This window comes from Oncorhynchus tshawytscha, linkage group LG10 (genome assembly GCF_018296145.1).
Source record: "Oncorhynchus tshawytscha isolate Ot180627B linkage group LG10, Otsh_v2.0, whole genome shotgun sequence".
NCBI lineage: Eukaryota > Metazoa > Chordata > Actinopteri > Salmoniformes > Salmonidae > Oncorhynchus > Oncorhynchus tshawytscha.
The window spans coordinates 59,785,686-59,802,793 of NC_056438.1; the positions used below are offsets into that span (position 1 = coordinate 59,785,686).

The window sequence follows — 17,108 nt, forward strand, 5'->3', positions numbered from 1 at the left end:
TAAAAAGTATCAATCCCTGCAGTCCTCTGGGGCTTGGATGGACTCTATAAACAAACATATCTCTCAGGAGGAATGGCTGTCTATGCTTCCCAAATGACACCCTATTCCCTATTCAGTGCACTACTTTTGACCAGAACTCTGTGCACTATATAGGGAATACTATGTCAGCCAGGCACAGGAGAACCAGGTTCTCCCTTTCATCCTGTGCAAACGTGTCACCCTGATGGATATTAATGACTTCCCAACCGTCCCAGTTCCCCTCAGCTTGAACAGAGAGGTAGAGCATGAGAAGAAGGGGGGCAGACAGACCATATGCCCACAGCAACACACTGCCCTAGCAACACCTCCCCCGCTCACCCCACCTTATCGTGAAATTGGGATTACCCTCTTCATGACTGACCCAATCATATTTGTTCTCCATTATTATGACAAACACCTGCCCTCAGACAAAAACACCTGGTTCACAATGTTCTAGACTACCCTGTATGTGGTGTTTAGACTGGCCAGGGGGATGTCTGTCTCCCCCCACACTCCAATCACCTGGCTCCAAACCTCCAGATGGTTTCCCAGGTGCTCTCATCCCTTCTCCCTCTACCCCTCCACCTACCATATACACACCCAAAAATAAACAAGTGGTTAGAAGTGAGAGAGGAGTTCAGTGTCTTAAAATAAACTCTGACTCTTTTGTGAACAAGACTTTTTCAGAAAAGCAACCAATCTTATGTTAAGGTTAAGCCATTATTTTTGCAATTGTGTTAACTGTTGGCCAGGACAAGCTGTGGGACCAGTGTTGTATTTTAGCAGAGTACATTTTGGCCAGACCCCCCTTCGCCCCCTCAACCAGACTACTCCTTGAGGTCAAGTGTGTAATTTCAGAAGGAAGTTGGCAGCTGTCTACCTGCCAGGTTGCCACTATCCAATCACTTGTCTTGAATCGTCCCACAAATAAACACAGGTGTGCCACACGGAATCACATGTAGGTGGACATGGAACCAAAACACTATGTCTATGTGTGTCACTGTCTGTCTCACTCAGATACATTATTATCCTATCAAAATATACCCTTTCAACCAGCTGCAATTACTCTTACCACAAAATACAGGAAATGGGTGAATTTATCCAGGTAAAAAATAGCAGGACAAAAAAAGGCACACAGACAGGACAGGATAACACAACACAAACTTATGAGCTATAGGCCTACAGACACCAGGGTGAGTCTTAAGGAGTTTTGGTGTGAGGGGGAGTAATCATCACAACAATGTGAGCCATCCCAACCCAGACAGATTACAAACAATTGAGACCTTGTTCTTTCTGATGAGACAGATAGTTTTTGTTTTGGGAAAAGTGTTATACTCGGCTCATGCACCGGTGATTCCCTGATTCCCAGACTCAACAGCGGCCAGTGACTTACTTATTTAGAGCTTTGAGACTATCTTCAAAATAACAGGAAGCATGCTGATGGTGAGGTTTTCCACACCAACCTCATGTGTCTTAATGTCACTATTAGGTTAATTAGCTTTCCACTTCTTTCTGTTTTTAGAGGAAAGGAAAACATCAACATGCAGCTGTAATTACCTCAGTCTCAGACACACAATAGCACAATGTTCCCTATTCACTGCTGGTGACCCTAAACTATATGTATATACTGTATTCTATACTATGCTACTGTATCTTAGTCCAATGCAGCTCTGACATAAACTAAACAAAAAAAGAAATGTCCTGCGTTAATTTTCAGCAAACTTAACATGTGGAAATATTTTTATGAACATAACAATGAGCTACAGGCCATAAACGGAATGACAACTGAGACATAAACTGAAAGATTTCCACAGACATGTGACTAACAGAAATGAAATAATGTGTCCCTGAACAAAGTTCCTGGTGTAACTCTGGCAGTTGTTGTTGTCATCCTGCACCTGTCCCACAGGTGTGATGTTCGATGTACCGATCCTGTGCGGGTGTTGTTATACGTGGTCTGCCACAGAGAGGACGATCAGCTGTTCATCCTGTTTCCCTGTAGCGCTGTCTTAGGCTTCTTACAGTAAAGACATTGCAATTATTGCCCTGGACACATCTGCAGTCCTCATGCCTCCTTGCAGCATGCCTAAGGCACGTTCAGGCAGATAACCCTGGGCATCTTTCTTTTGGTGTTTTTCAGAGTCAGTAGAAAGGCCTCTTTGGTGTCTTAAGTTTTCATAACTGTGATCTTAATTGCCTACTGTCTGTAAGCTGTTAGTGTCTTAACGACCTTTCCACAGGTGCATGTTCATTAATTGTTTATGGTTCATTGAACAAGCATGGGAAACAGTTTTTAAGCCCTTTTACAATGAAGATCTGTGAAGTTATTTGGCTTTTTACGAATTATCTTTGAAAGTCAGGGTCCTGAAAATGGGACGTTTCTTTTTTTGCTGAGTATTATATGTATTCTTAATCCATTCCTTACTTAGATTTACATGTATTTTGGGTATATGTTGTGAAACGGTTGGATATTACTTGTTAGATATTACTGCACTGTCAGAGCTAGAAGCACAAGCATTTCGCTACACCAGCAATGACATCTGCTAACCATGTGTATGTGACCAATACATTTGATTTGATTTGATTTACTACCTCTGATAGTTAATATTCCATATTGGTTGTTTAACTTTTAGAACACATACCTAATGACATTTTACTTATATAAGAAGACTGAAATGTTCTCAAGTATACCTGATGTTTGAGAGCAGGGCTGGCCCCTAGCCTTTTGGGGGCCCTAAGAGAGATTTGGTTGGAGGGGGGGGTTCCCCTCTCCTTGCCGGCAAAACATTTGAGTGGTCCCCCTCTTGATGGCAGAGAGAAAAATGTAAAGACATGCTCCCGTACTTTGGCAACTAAGAAAGTATTTTTTAAACCCCGCTTTGGGCAGGATGTGTCAATGTTCATACGTGCATAATCTATGAGCAGAATTACTGTAAATTACTCCAGTGACTGATTTCTTGAAGCTGTGCCGCGCAATTTTTGGTACATTTCCCCACACGTGGGCCAGCCCCCTGGCCCTTGCAGTTGAGAAGCCTGCCCAGCGTTATCCAATGAGATTGCAGAGCAGGCCCAATGGCTCAGAGGATACATCAGAGAGAGATTGAGCAATGAGGTGATGCACATATCTGTGCATACAATATGTGACGTGGTACGCAATTCTTTGGGACCACTTTTGGCTCATGAGTGCTACTTTCAGAACTACTGGCTAAAAAGTATACAAAAGTACCGGATAATCTCTTTAAAGCTGCAATATGTCACTTTTTGGGTGACCCAACCAAATTCATATAGAAATGTGAGTTATAGATCTGTTATTCTCATTGAAAGCAAGTCTTAGAAGCGGTATATACACTACCAGTCAAAAGTTTGGACACACCTACTCATTCCAGGGTTTTTCTTTATTTTACTATTTTACTATTTACATTGTAGAATAATAGTGAAGACATCAAAACTATGAAATAACAAATATGGAATCATGGAGTAACCAAAAAAGTGTTAAAAAAATCTAAATATATTTAACATTTGAGATTCTTCAAAGTAGCCACCCTTTGCCTTGATGACAGCTTTGCACAGCTTTTCGTTTTTTGAGTCTTTTACTTTCAGTTTTGTACACCAGCTTTAAAAAGCAGAAAATACAATATCTGTGTCACACCCTGATCTGTTTCACCAGTCCTTGTGCTTGTCTCCACCCCCCTCCAGGTGTCACCCTTCTTCCCCATTATCCCCTGGGTATTTATACCTGTGTTTTCTGTCTGGGTCTCGCCTTGTGTTGTTATAGTACGAACTGGCCATGACTGACCCAGCAGACTTGGACCAGCTCTGTCCTGTATCCCTGCAGGGAGCTACCATTAGGAGAGGAGGAGCTACTTCAGAACCTGATGGAAGGGTTCCGATCTCTGGCAGAATACTACGACCTGGGGTTCAAGGCGTTGACGGAGCAATTCCGTGAATTAGCTCGCAAGCAGCACGCCACATCTGAAACTTCCCAGCCACTCAGTAGTGGTGGGTCTGTTCAACCTACCCTGGCTCCCCAAGAACACCACTTACCTCGTCCGGAGTGATATGCTGGCGATCCTAGAACCTGCCGGGAATTTCTTACTCAGTGCTCCCTCAGTTTTGAGCTCCAGCCATCTTCGTTCCCTTCGGATCGATCGAAGATATCATATCTAATTACGCTAATGTCCGGAAGGGCACTCTCCTGGGCGATGCCGTTTGGGAGCAACAGTCCGCCGTTTGTCATAACCTGGAAGATTTCATGACGGAGGTGAAGAAAGTATTTGATTCTCTGGTGCCCGGGAGAGAGGCGGCCCAAAAACTAATGAAGGTACATCAGAACTCCCGTAGTGTGGCAGACTATGCGGTAGAGTTTTGCACATTGGCCGCCAAGAGTGCCTGGAATCCGGAGGCTCTGTTCGATACCTTCCTTCATGGACTGTCGGAGGGAATAAAAGATGGAGTTACGATTGGACCTCGATTCCCTCATATAGCCACCTGTCCGGTTAAGAGACCTATTTCTTCAGTAGGTACAAGTGTACAAGTGTAGGTACAAGTGCTCTGGGGAGCCAGACTAGGAATCCTGTAATTCCCATCACCTGCACTCCCTTTTTAGTGATACTGCTGTGGGGAGACCAGTCTATGTCTCTCCGGGTGCTCATTGACTCTGGGGCGGATGAGAGTTTTATGGACGCTACCTTAGTTTCTGAATTAGGTATCCCCACTCAACTCCTCTCTGTTCCCATGGACGCTAGAGCACTGGATGGTCGCTCCATTGGAAGAGTTACTCACAGCATTGTTCCTGTTAATCTGAGGGTTTCAGGAAATCACAGTGAGGCTATACAGCTACTCCTCATTGATTACCCCATGTTCTTGTTGATTTGGGATACTCTTGGCTCCAAAAACAAAACCCCGTTATTGACTGGACCACGAGTTCCATCCTGGGTTGGAGTCCGTTCTGCCATTCCCATTGCCTCAAAGCAGTGCAGCCTTCCCTGAGACGTCCTCCTCGGGGCTTAAGTCAAGCCTCGGACTTCTCTGATGTCCCCACAGAGTAACACGACCTCCTGGAGGTCTTCAGCAAGGCACGGGCTACTTCTCGTCCCCAGCATCATCCCTATGATTGTGCCATTAACTTTCTCCCAGGCACCACACCACCTCGTGGTCGGCTATATTCCCTATCCTGTCCGGAGACCAAGGCCATGGAGGAGTATAATGAGGATTCTCTGGCTACTGGAGGCATCTGTCCTTCTGCATCTCCTGCCGGCGCAGGGTTTTTCTTTGTGGAAAAGAAGGACAAGACCCTGCGTCTGTGCATTGACTACCGGGGCCTTATGACATAACGATCAAGAATCGTTACACCTTACCACTCCTCTCCTCGGCTTTCGAACCTCTCCAGGGGGCGGAATGCCTACCACCTAGTTTGGATAAGCGAAGGGGATGAGTGGAAGACAGCCTTCAACACTATAGGGCAGAGAGAAAAAATGTATAGCTTTAAAGCAAATTTTCTGCAATTCTAAAAAAAGATCCAAGACATATAAGATGATGATGTCTGAGTGCGAGTGACTAACAAAACCAATGGGAGCACAATGTAGGCCAGGGCCCCTCGGCACATGCCCAGTGTGACCAGTCAGTATTCAGCCATGATTACTATACGTTTAGATAGCTGGCTAGACTAACCTAAAAATCAAAAAATTGTTAGCTGACATTGCTAATTGAGTGACTGTCAGTGACTAACATAACATGAGAAAAACTGCTGATGCACAACCAAATGTTGAAATTGCAACTTGGGTATTCTACTATTCCAACTCTCAACAGTAAGTTGAGGGACCCACTGAGATCCTAAAAATATACAGTTGAAGTCGGAAGTTTACATACACCTTAGCCAAATACATTTAAACTCAGTTTTTCACAATTCCTGACATTTAATCCTAGTAAATATTCCCTGTCTTAGGTCAGTTAGGATCACCACTTTATTTTAAGAATGTGAAATGTCAGAATAATAGTAGAGAGAATGATTTATTACAGCTTTTATTTCTTTCATCACATTCCCAGTGGGTCAAAGTTTACACTCAATTAGTATTTTGTAGCATCGCCTTTAAATTGTTTAACTTGGGTCAAACGTTTCGGGTAGCCTTCCACAAGCTTCCCACAATAAGTTGGGTGAATTTTGTCCCATTCCTCCTGACAGAGCTGGTGTAACTGAGTCAGGTTTGCAGGTCTCCTTGCTCGCACACGCTTTTTCAGTTCTGCCAACAAATGTTCTATGGGATTGAGGTCAGGGCTTTGTGACGGCCACTCCTATACCTTGACTTTGTTGTCCTAAGGCTTTGTTACTTTGGTCCCAGCTCTCTGCAGGTCATTCACTAGGTCCCCCCGTGTGGTTCTGGGATTTTTGATCACCGCTTGTGATCATTTTGACCCCACGGGGTGAGATCTTGCGTGGAGCCCCAGATTGAGGGAGATTATCAGTCGTCTTGTATGTCTTCCATTTCCCAATAAATGCTCCCACAGTTGATTTCTTCAAACCAAGCTGCTGTCCTATTGCAGATTCAGTCTTCCCAGCCTGGTGCAGGTCTACAATTTTGTTTCTGGTGTCCTTTGACAGCTCTTTGGTCTTGGCCATAGTGGAGTTTGGAGTGTGACTGTTTGAGGTTGTGGACAGGTGTCTTTTATACTGATAACAAGTTCAAACAGGTGACATTAATACAGGTAACGAGTGGAGGACAGAGGAGCCTCTTAAAGAAAAAGTTACAGGTCTGTGAGAGCCAGAAATCTTGCTTGTTTGTAGGTGACCAAATACTTATGTTCCACCATAATTTGCAAATAAATTCATTAAAAATCCTACAATGTGATTTTCTGGATTTTCTTCTTCTCATTTTGTCTGTCATAGTTGAAGTGTACCTATGATGAAAATTACAGGCCTCTCTCATCTTTTTAAGTGGGAGAACTTGCACAATTGGTGGCTGATTAAATACTTTTTCGCCCCACTGTAGATACTTTTGTACTGGTTTCCTCCAGCATCTTCACAATGTCCTTTGCTGTTGTTCTGGGATTGATTTGCACTTTTCACACCAAAGTACGTTCATCTCTAGGAGACAGAATGCATCTCCTTCCTGTGCGGTATGACGGCTGCGTGGTCCCATGGTGTTTATACTCGCGTAATATTGTTTGTACAGATGAACGTGGTACCTTCAGGCGTTTGGAAATTGCTCCCAAGGATGAACCAGACTTGTGGAGGTCTATCATTTTATTTCTAAGGTCTTGGCTGATTTCTTTTGATTTTCCCATGATGTCAAGCAAAGAGGCACTGAGTTTGAAGGTAGGCCTTGAAATACATCCACAGGTACACCTGGAATTGACTCAAATGATCTCAATTAGCCTATCTGAATCTTCTAAAGCCATGACATCATTTTCTGGAATTTTCCAAGCTGTTTAAAGGCACAGTCATCCTAGTGTATGTTAACTTCTGACCCACAGGAATTGTGATACAGTGAATTATAAGTGAAATAATCTGTCTCTAAACAATTGTTGTAAAAATGACTTGTGTCATGCACAAAGTAGATGTTCTAACCAAATTGCCAAAACTATAGTTTGTTAACAACAAATCTGTGGAGCGGATGAAAAACAGGTTTTAATGACTCCAACCTAAGTGTATGTAAACTTCCGACTTCAACTGTATATATTCATGTATTATGGTCAAGTGCCCCTAAAGAAAGATGCCCAGGGTCCCTGCTCATCTGTGTAAACGTGCCTTAGGCATGCTGCAAGGAGGCATGAGGCCTGCAGATGTAGCCAGGGCAATAATTGCAATGTCCGTACTGTGAGAAGCCTAAGAAAGTGCTGCAGGGAGACAGGATGAACAGTTGATCGTCCTCGCAGTGGCAGACCACGTGTAACAACACCTGCACAGGATCGGTACATCCGAACATCACACCTGAGGGACTGGTACAGGATGGCAACAACAACTGCCCCTAGTTACACCAGGAACGCACAATCCTTCCATCAGTGCTCAGACTGTCCGCAATAGGCTGGGAGAGGCTGGACTGAGGGCTTTTAGGCCTGTTGTAAGGCAGGTCCCCACCAGACATCACTGGCAACAACGTCACCTATGGACACAAACTAGCATCAGAAGTAAAAAATAAAATAAAATAAAAAAAGTATTAATAGGAGACTGAATGCGATCGGACCACCATCTAATTGGCCTCTGTACACAGTAACTCTTACATAATTTCCATGTGGATTGGGATAAAGCCTATTGGAGACAATTTGTTCATAACTTAGACAAAATAATTAATAATTGACTTTTTTCTCCACAACATAGGTACAGCAGATCCCATTATTGTATGGGACACTTTTAAATGTACTTTTAGAGGTCATTCAATACAATTCAATACTCATCATTAATTTAGGTCAAAAGAGATGAGACTAATAAAGGAAATGGAGGAAATAACAGTGCAGGTAGATGATAATGGAAACTGTACTATAGAGGCACATAATAAGTTAGCAGAAAAACAAAAATAATTGGAGGTACTTATTCAAGAATGATCAAGTGTAATGTATTACAAATATAAAGTTAATCGGATGGAAAATGGGGAAAAATGCAACAAAACAATCTGGAATTTTCAATATCGAAAAGCTACCAAAAAGAATTTACAGAATCTTGTTACAAATGATGGACTCTTCCATTATTCACCAAATTATATTTTGAAAGAGGAAGCAAAATATTTTAAGCATGTGTTTTCATTCCAGTCTCCTCCATTTACACTGAATGATGTTAACTGTAAGGTTTTCTTTCCTAATAATAATAATGTAAAATTAACAAATGTTCAGAAAGACCTCTGTGAAGGCCAACTTACAGAAGAGGAACTTTTTGAGGCAATTAAATATTTTCAGTCTGTAAAAACACCAGGGCTTGATTGTACCAGTAGAGGTATATCAGACCATTTTTGATGTACTCAAAGATGCATTATTGGCATGTTTTAATTACTCCTATAAAAATGGTAGACTTTCAGGTACTCAACAAAAAAGTCTGATTTCATTACTACTAAAACAGGACCCAGGTGGTACTGTAAGTATAAAGATCCAGTCCATTTAAAAAATTGGAGGCCTCTACCACTTCAATGTTGGGATGTGAAAATCCTGGCGAAATGCATAGCACATAGAATAAAAAAGGTTTTACCAGATATTGTTCATCCTGATCAGACAGGTTTTTTACATGGACGATATATTGGAGATAATATACGACAATTATTTGAAACAATTGAACATTATGAAACATCAAAGATACCAGGCCTGGTCTTCATAGCATAGCATAGAATTTTGAAAAGGCATTTGATAAAGTACGACTAGAATTTATTTATGAATGGCTGGATTACATTCATTCGGTGAATCTCTTATACAATGGGTTAAAGTTATGTACAGCAAACGAAGATGTAAAATAGTAAATAATGGTTACTTCTCAGAAAGTATTGAGCTTTTAAGATGAATAAAACAAGGCTGTCCATTGTCTCCATATCTATTTATTATGACCATTGAAATGCTAGCTATTAAAATTAGATCCAACAAGAACATCAAGGGGTTAGAAATTCAGGGGATAAAAACAAAAGTGTCAATGTATACTGATGAATCATGTTTTTTTATTAGTCCTCAATCTGGATCCCTGTACAGTCTCATTGAAGATCTTGATCACTTTTCTAGACTCTCTGGACTAAAACCTAATTATGACAAGTATACCATATTACATATTGGATCATTAAAAGGGAAAGGGGGATACCTAGTCAGTTGTCCAACTGAATGTATTCAACTGAAATGTGTCTTCCGCATTTAACCCAAACCCTCTGAATCAGATAGGTGCAGGGGGCTGCCTTAATCGACATCCACATATTTGTTGCCCAGGGAACAGTGGATTAACTGCCTTGCTCAGGGGCAGAACTACAGATTAATACCTTGTCAGCTCGGAGATTTGATCCAGCAACCTTAAGACACAGTGTTTACACTACCTTATAGTTTACCAATAAAGTGGGTATATGGTGAAGTAGACATACTTGGAATTCACATCTCAAAAAATATAAATGAACTTACCACAATCAATTTCAATAGAAAGTTTTCAAAAATAGATAAGCCCCTCAACCATGGAGAGGTAAATTTAAAAAATCACATTGATTAACTCTTTGGTCCTATCACAGTTTACTTACTAATTCCACTGCCTACTCCAGATGACTCGTTTAAAAAAATGTTTTTATCATATGAGCAAAATATATTTCATTTTATTTGGAATGCTAAGCCAAACAAAATTAAACTTGCCTATTTATATAATGAATATGAGTTTGGGGGGCTAAAATGATTAAATATTAAAGCTTTAAACCTCTCACTAAAAGCTTCACTCATACATAAGTTATACTTAAACCCTAAATGGTCCTCCAGTAGATGATTAAGAAAGGCTCATCCCGTTGCTCAAAAATTGCCTTTTTAATTTATACAGATTACAATTTCTCATTTCCGACTGATTGAAAATTAAATTTCATTTAAAGTATCGCCCTTTCTTAAACAAGCCATACAAAGCTGACTACAATTTCAGTTTTATCCTCCAGAAAAGATAGAACAAATATTATAACAAATGTTATTGTTAAACTCAAATATACTGATTAATAAAAAAAAGTATATTTATTAATTATATTGTGAATATAAACGCGCTATACAGGTTGCAAAATAAATGGGAGGAGATTTTCGGTACAAAAAAACACCACTTGATACAACACTTAGAGTTTTTCAATTTAAATGATTATACAAAATTCTTGTCACCAACAGAATGCTATATATATGGGGCGTACAAGAATCTCAGCTCTGTACATTTTGCTGTGAAGAGACAGAATCACTAGATAATTTATTCTGGTATTGATCCTATGTAGCTTGTTTCTGGTTACAGGTTCAGGAATGGTTTAAAAAAAATCACAACATTCACTTAAAAAAGACAAGGCTGCCTATCATACATTCTTCCACTCATTGCACCTTGTTGCGCCTTGTATCCCCCGTAGTTGCAATGCAACCAGAACAGATAGACTTCAGTACTCGGCGTTTGTCCAGGTCCATTTTCCACAGGACCTCGGGAGATGCCTTCAATACCGTCCAACAGGGACAAGTTAACCGTACATGTTTTAATGCTTAACCATCAAGCCTTTTCTGTTTTAACCACCCTTATCTACTTTCACTCCACTCATAGACGTTTATCTCTCCCTGGACAAATGTTGCACTTTCCTCACGTGAGACCATCTTGTCGAGCTGATCATTTCAAACCACACCGCTCTCATTGGGCAAAAACTGGTTGAATCAACATTGTTTCCATGCAATTTACACCAAATAAGTCAATGTGATGATGTTGAATCAACGTAGAAAACTGCTTGGATTTACAAGAAGTCATCAACGTAAGGGAATTTAGTCTTTTTTTCACCCACCTTTTAACCTAAATCCAATGACAGGTGACATTTTTGGTTGATTTCACGTTGAATTCATGTTAGTTGGCAACTCAATCAAATATAAATCAAAACTAGACGTTGAACTGACGTCTGTGCCCAGTGGGCTGTTTCATCCATGGCAACGATGTTGCTCTCCTTTCTCTTCTTTTGCACAATCTTCACGATTACTGAAGTTCACTCCTGAACAATTCATTTAGACCCGTCGTTTATTTGAAACAAGTGTTTATTTTCTGAAATGTGTGCCGATGCCCAGCTGTTAAAAGGGACAGGCGGCTATCTGAGACTCAGCGTTTAATTGATATTTTAAGTGACAAACACATTTAATTAATTGTTTCTGGCATGTCATCTGAGCCTCACATCACAGACAATTTTTGGGTGGGATGTTCAATTTGGTCACTTATCACAAGTCCCTGGTAAAATGACACAGAAAATTGGTTGCATATACCTTCCCATAATACGGAATTAACCTTCGGATTAAAAGATTCCGTGCCCTTCAGTTCTCATAGATATAGCACATGAATATCCTGTCACCTCAGCCTTGAAACACTACTGTCTATTCTGACCTACATACAACAGTACATAGTGAGACGGGTAGTCGGGTATACAGGCTCCAGAGACCTCTAACACACAGACACACACGGCAGCCACAGCCGTATCCCCTCATCCCAGGCACAGGTTTCAAAAGAGACAAAAGGGCTCCAACTGAACCAAAATGCACTGGAGAGTGCATGTTACATGTTAAATAAACATACAGGCTGGCTGTAGTCTGTGGTTCTGTAATCCTGGAGGCCCCTCTCTCCTCTCCGTGCTTCCCTTTGATATGTGGCACAACCTGCCACCTTCAGGGGCAGACGAGACTCAAGGGGAATGTTAAACGCTGCTTCCTTTAGAGATGAAATGCTCCACATAAATCATTGATTAGCCTCCACCCCTCCAATACCCACCCCCCTCTACCACCTTTAGCTAGATAGCTGAAATGGTGCAAACAAATGTTATGTTCTCATTAAGAGTACTTTTGTCAATTAGGGACTACTTTTTGTCAGTTCGGCCTAATATCTGCTGAGCTGTTTGAAGAGAGCAGTCGTAAAGGAGTGGCCACGCTGTTCATCTTCAGAGGGGAAATAGCAGTAACAAAAGAAAAACAGAACAGAGGTTGTTGTGGATGTGAAGTTGGTGATGCATGCTCAGTTATTTGATGATAGATGATAAATGCATTGTGTGTGCACGTGTGTGTGTGTGTGTGTGTGGGGGGGGGCTCTCAACTTTGTTTTGGTTGGAGAATTCTATGGGTCATGTGAATCTCTGACAGTGGTCCTCATCTCTTGTCCTGTCTTGCCTGAGGGCTGCTAGCCTATACTATTAATTTGATGGCACCCATTCCCCTGACATGTGTCTGTCCAGCTCTGTCCCACCACGGATGTGGAGCGAGACAGATACTGTATAATGATCCTGTCCTACTAGTGCCTCTTCAGCTCTGGTTACAGTACAGACTGTTCCCTGCAGATAGTGTCACAGACATCTATGTGTGAAAGCAATACAGTGTTTAACAGAAGTATAGCAGGTTTAACCAAGGCCAGCTAGTTAGTTAGTTAGTTAGTTAGATAGATAGATAGATAGATAGATAGATAGATAGATAGATAGATAGATAGATAGATAGATAGATAGATAGATAGATAGATAGATAGATAGATAGATAGATAGATAGATAGATAGATAGATAGATAGATAGATAGATAGATAGATAGATAGATAGATAGATAGATAGATAGATAGATAGATAGATAGATAGATAGATAGATAGATAGATAGATAGATAGATAGATAGATAGATAAAGACATTCAAACTCAGTTTTTTTTTTTTTTTTTTTACAATTCCTGACATTTAATCCAAGTACAAATTCCCTGTCTTAGGTCAGTTAGGATCACCACTTCATTTTAAGAATGTGAAATGTCAGAATAATAGTAGCAAGAATTATTTATTTAAGCTTTTATTTATTTTACCACATTCCCAGTGGGTCAAAAGTTTACATACACTCAATTAGTATTTGGTAGAATTACCTTTAAATTGTTTAACTTGGGTCAAATGTTTCAGGTTGCCTTCCACAAGCTAGCCACAATAAGTTGGGTGAATGTTGGCCCATTCCTCCTGACAGAGCTGGTGTAACTGAGTCAGGTTTGGAGGCCTCCTTGCTCGCACACGCTTTTCCAGTTCTGCTCGCAAATTTTCTATGGGTTTGAGGTCAGTGCTTTGTAATGGCCACTCCAATACCTTGACTTTGTTGTCCTTAAGGCATTTTGACACAACTTTGGAAGTATGATTGGGGTTATTGTCCACTTGGAAGACCCATTTGCGACCAAGCTTGAACTTCCTGACTGATGTCTTGACATGTTGCTTCAATATATCCACATAATTTTCCTACCTCATGATGCCATCTATTTTGTGAAGTGCACCAGTCCCTCTTGCTGCAAAGCAGCCCCACAACATGATGCTACCACCCCCGTGCTTCACCGTTGGGATGGTGTTCTTCGGCTTGCAAACATCCCCCTTTTCCTCCAAACATAACGATGGTCATTATGGCCAAACAGTTCTATTTTTGTTTCATCAGACCAGAGGACATTTCTGCAAAAGTACAATCCTTGTCCCCATGTGCAGTTGCAAACTGTAGTCTGGCTTTTTTATGGCGGTTTTGGAGCAGTGGCTTCTTCATTGCTCTTTGTTGATATAGGACTCGCTTTACTGTGGATATAGATACCTTTGTACCTGTTTCCTCCGGCATCTTCAAAGGGTCCTTTGCTGTTGTTTTGGGATTGATTTGCACTTGTCGCACCAAAGTACATTAATCTTTAGGAAACTGAACACGTCTACTTCCTGAGCGGTTTGACAGCTGCGTGGTCCCATGGTGTTTATACTTGCATACTATTGTTTGTACAGATGACCGTGGTACCTTCATGCGTTTGGAAATTGCTCCCAAGGATGAACCAGACTTGTGGAGTTCTACAATTTATTTTTTGAGGTCTTGGCTGATTTCTTTTGATTTTCCCATGATGTCAAGCAACGAGGCACTAAGTTTGAAGGTAGGCCTTGAAATACATCCACAGGTACACCTCCAATTGACTCAAATGATGTCAATTAGCCTATCAGAAGCTTCTAAAGCCATGAGGTCATTTTCTGGAATTTTCCAAGCTGTTTAAAGGCACAATTAATTTAGTGTAAGTACACTTCTGACCCACAGGAATTGTGATACAGTGAATTATAAGTGAAATAATCTGTTTGTAAACAATTGATGTAAAAATTACTTGTGTCATGCACAAAGTAGATGTCCTAACCGACTTGCTAAAACTATAGTTTGTTAACAAGAAATTTGTGGAGTGGTGGAAAAATGAGATTTACTGACTCCAAAGTGTATTTTATCTTCTGACTTTAACTGTAGATAGATAGATAGATAGATAGATAGATAGATAGATAGATAGATAGATAGATAGATAGATAGATAGATAGATAGATAGATAGATAGATAGATAGATAGATAGATAGATAGATAGATAGATTAGTTTATTAGTCACATGCACAGGGTTGTAGATGTAATCGCAGGGTAAGGTGGAATTCTTATGCTCTGAGCTCAAACAGTATTGGTCAAAAAACGAGAAGTGAATGACACAATAATAAACATAATAATAATAATATACACCGAATGTACAAAACATTATGAACACCTGGTCTTTCCAAGACAAACTGATCAGGTGAATCCAGGTGAAAGCTATGATCCCTTATTGATGTCACATGTTAAATCCACTTCAATCAGTGTAGATGAAGAGGAGACAGGTTAAAGAAGGATTATTAAGCCTTGAGACAATTGAGACATGGATTGTATATGTGAGCCATTCAGAGAGTGAATGGGCAAGACACAATATGTATGTGCCTTTGAACGGGGTATGGTAGTAAGTGCCAGGTGCACAGGTTTGTTTCAAAAACTACAATGCTGCTGGGTTTTCAAGCTCAAGAGTTTCCTGTGTGTATCAAGAATGGTCCACCACCCAAAGGCCTTCCAGTCAATTTGACACAACTGTGGGAAGCATTGGAGTCAACATGGGCCAGCATCTGCTTTCAGACCTTATAGAGCATGCCCCGGCGAATTTAGTCCGTCCTATTTGCAAGGTGTTCTGCCTTCAGTCGGCTACAGTCGGCTGAGGCGGGCTTTAGAGCGTGGGGAGGTGTGACAGATACTGTAATATCTTATTGGCCAGACATGCTAGACAAACAGCCTGAACATCAAATCAGCAACACTAAAATATGATGTCGTTAATATCCAGACATTCCCACCGCATCATACGTAATGTAGCCTAGCCTATGGATAAATCAACGTGATATCGGGCAATTCAAAGAAGAGATTACACCTACCCATCCCCCGTTCTCTTGAATCCAGTTGTGCAGCGGTCCATTTAGATACTCCGCCATCCACCCGGCGATGTGGTCAACCTGCGACGTCATTTCCTTGTTCACGCATTCCACACATATTGTGCCACCGAACTCGAAGAAGGCTACAATTCGTCCCCAGTTAACCCCGTCCCTGAACAGCTCGTCTATCACCTCTCTGAATCTCCTTTCTGCCATAGAAGACGTGAGATACAATTGGTGTGACATCTCCGCAAAGTCGGGCTGGTACAGTCGTTCGAGTTCGTCCCCGGCCTCACGCAAAACTCTGTGAATAGCTGCATGCGGGTCCGTTTGGGAGAGCCGTTTGGAAAGATGGGGGACGCTGCCCGGTCTGGCGTTATTGGCCCCGTGGCACCGCCGTGCCAAACCAGGCGGAGGAGAAATCATCGACCCATTATTATCAGCATCTTCCTCGGCATTCTCGAAATCCCACGCATATCCCCTTTTCAAGAGTTTGTGACAAATGTACTTTTCCACTATACAGCGGTTGTCGTCGTTTGCCATTATGATTGGCACTGATAATGACCTCCACAATCCTAGTTTTTAAGAATAATACATCGTACTTATCAACATGCACTGCGCCGCGCAATACATCAGATCAGACGAAAACTGTATTTCTGAGAAAATGCTCCTGGTCAAGTTTATAGGATACTATCGAACCGTGCAAAACGAAACACTGCAACGGGAGCGATGTGCGTGGATTGAAAAACGGTCCCTTCACCCAACTAGGCTGAAACCGTGAAAAAGTCCAAGTATATCCACGTAAGAATATCAAAATGTTTCCCCAATTGTGCTATCAAAGGAAATATTCGAAGCCTTGATCAAAAAGTGGCTACAGTTATCTGTAGACTCCCAAATCCAGACAGCCAGAAATACGGAAGAGATTAAAATATTCTCGATGTGCACATAATGTCCACACTACAAAAAAAAATACATGACCGAAAAACCACATAAGAAGATCAACGTCGCATGCATCCAGAATATTGTTATGCGTACGGAGAGCCGTTTCGAGGGACTGTGCAGTGAAGACTGTATCCCACAATAATATTGCTGTCTGTGTTCCAGCTACACACTGTGGGTTGGTTGAACATTCTTTGCTGCTTTGCTGGTGAGGTATTTCTTACGTCACCCATAGAAAGTTATCACTTGTGCATTTGGAAACTCCACGTAGGCCTATGTGTCGTTCCTAT

At 41.3% G+C, this 17,108-nt stretch overlaps 1 protein-coding gene across 2 annotated transcripts in view; it reads right to left on the reverse strand.

The window, feature by feature from the left end:
* LOC112260550 (apoptosis regulator Bcl-2) overlaps positions 1 to 17,005 on the reverse strand; it is a 46,872-nt gene extending 29,867 nt beyond the window's left edge. For both annotated transcript variants that reach the window (XR_002955028.2, XM_024435752.2), the window contains exon 1: positions 15,883 to 17,005. Coding sequence is in view for 1 of the 2 variants with exons in the window: in XM_024435752.2 (XP_024291520.2) it covers positions 15,883 to 16,422 (540 nt within the window). In the remaining variant the exon portion in view is untranslated. The remainder of the gene's footprint in view (positions 1 to 15,882) is intronic.
* Positions 17,006 to 17,108: the final 103 nt, after the last annotated feature.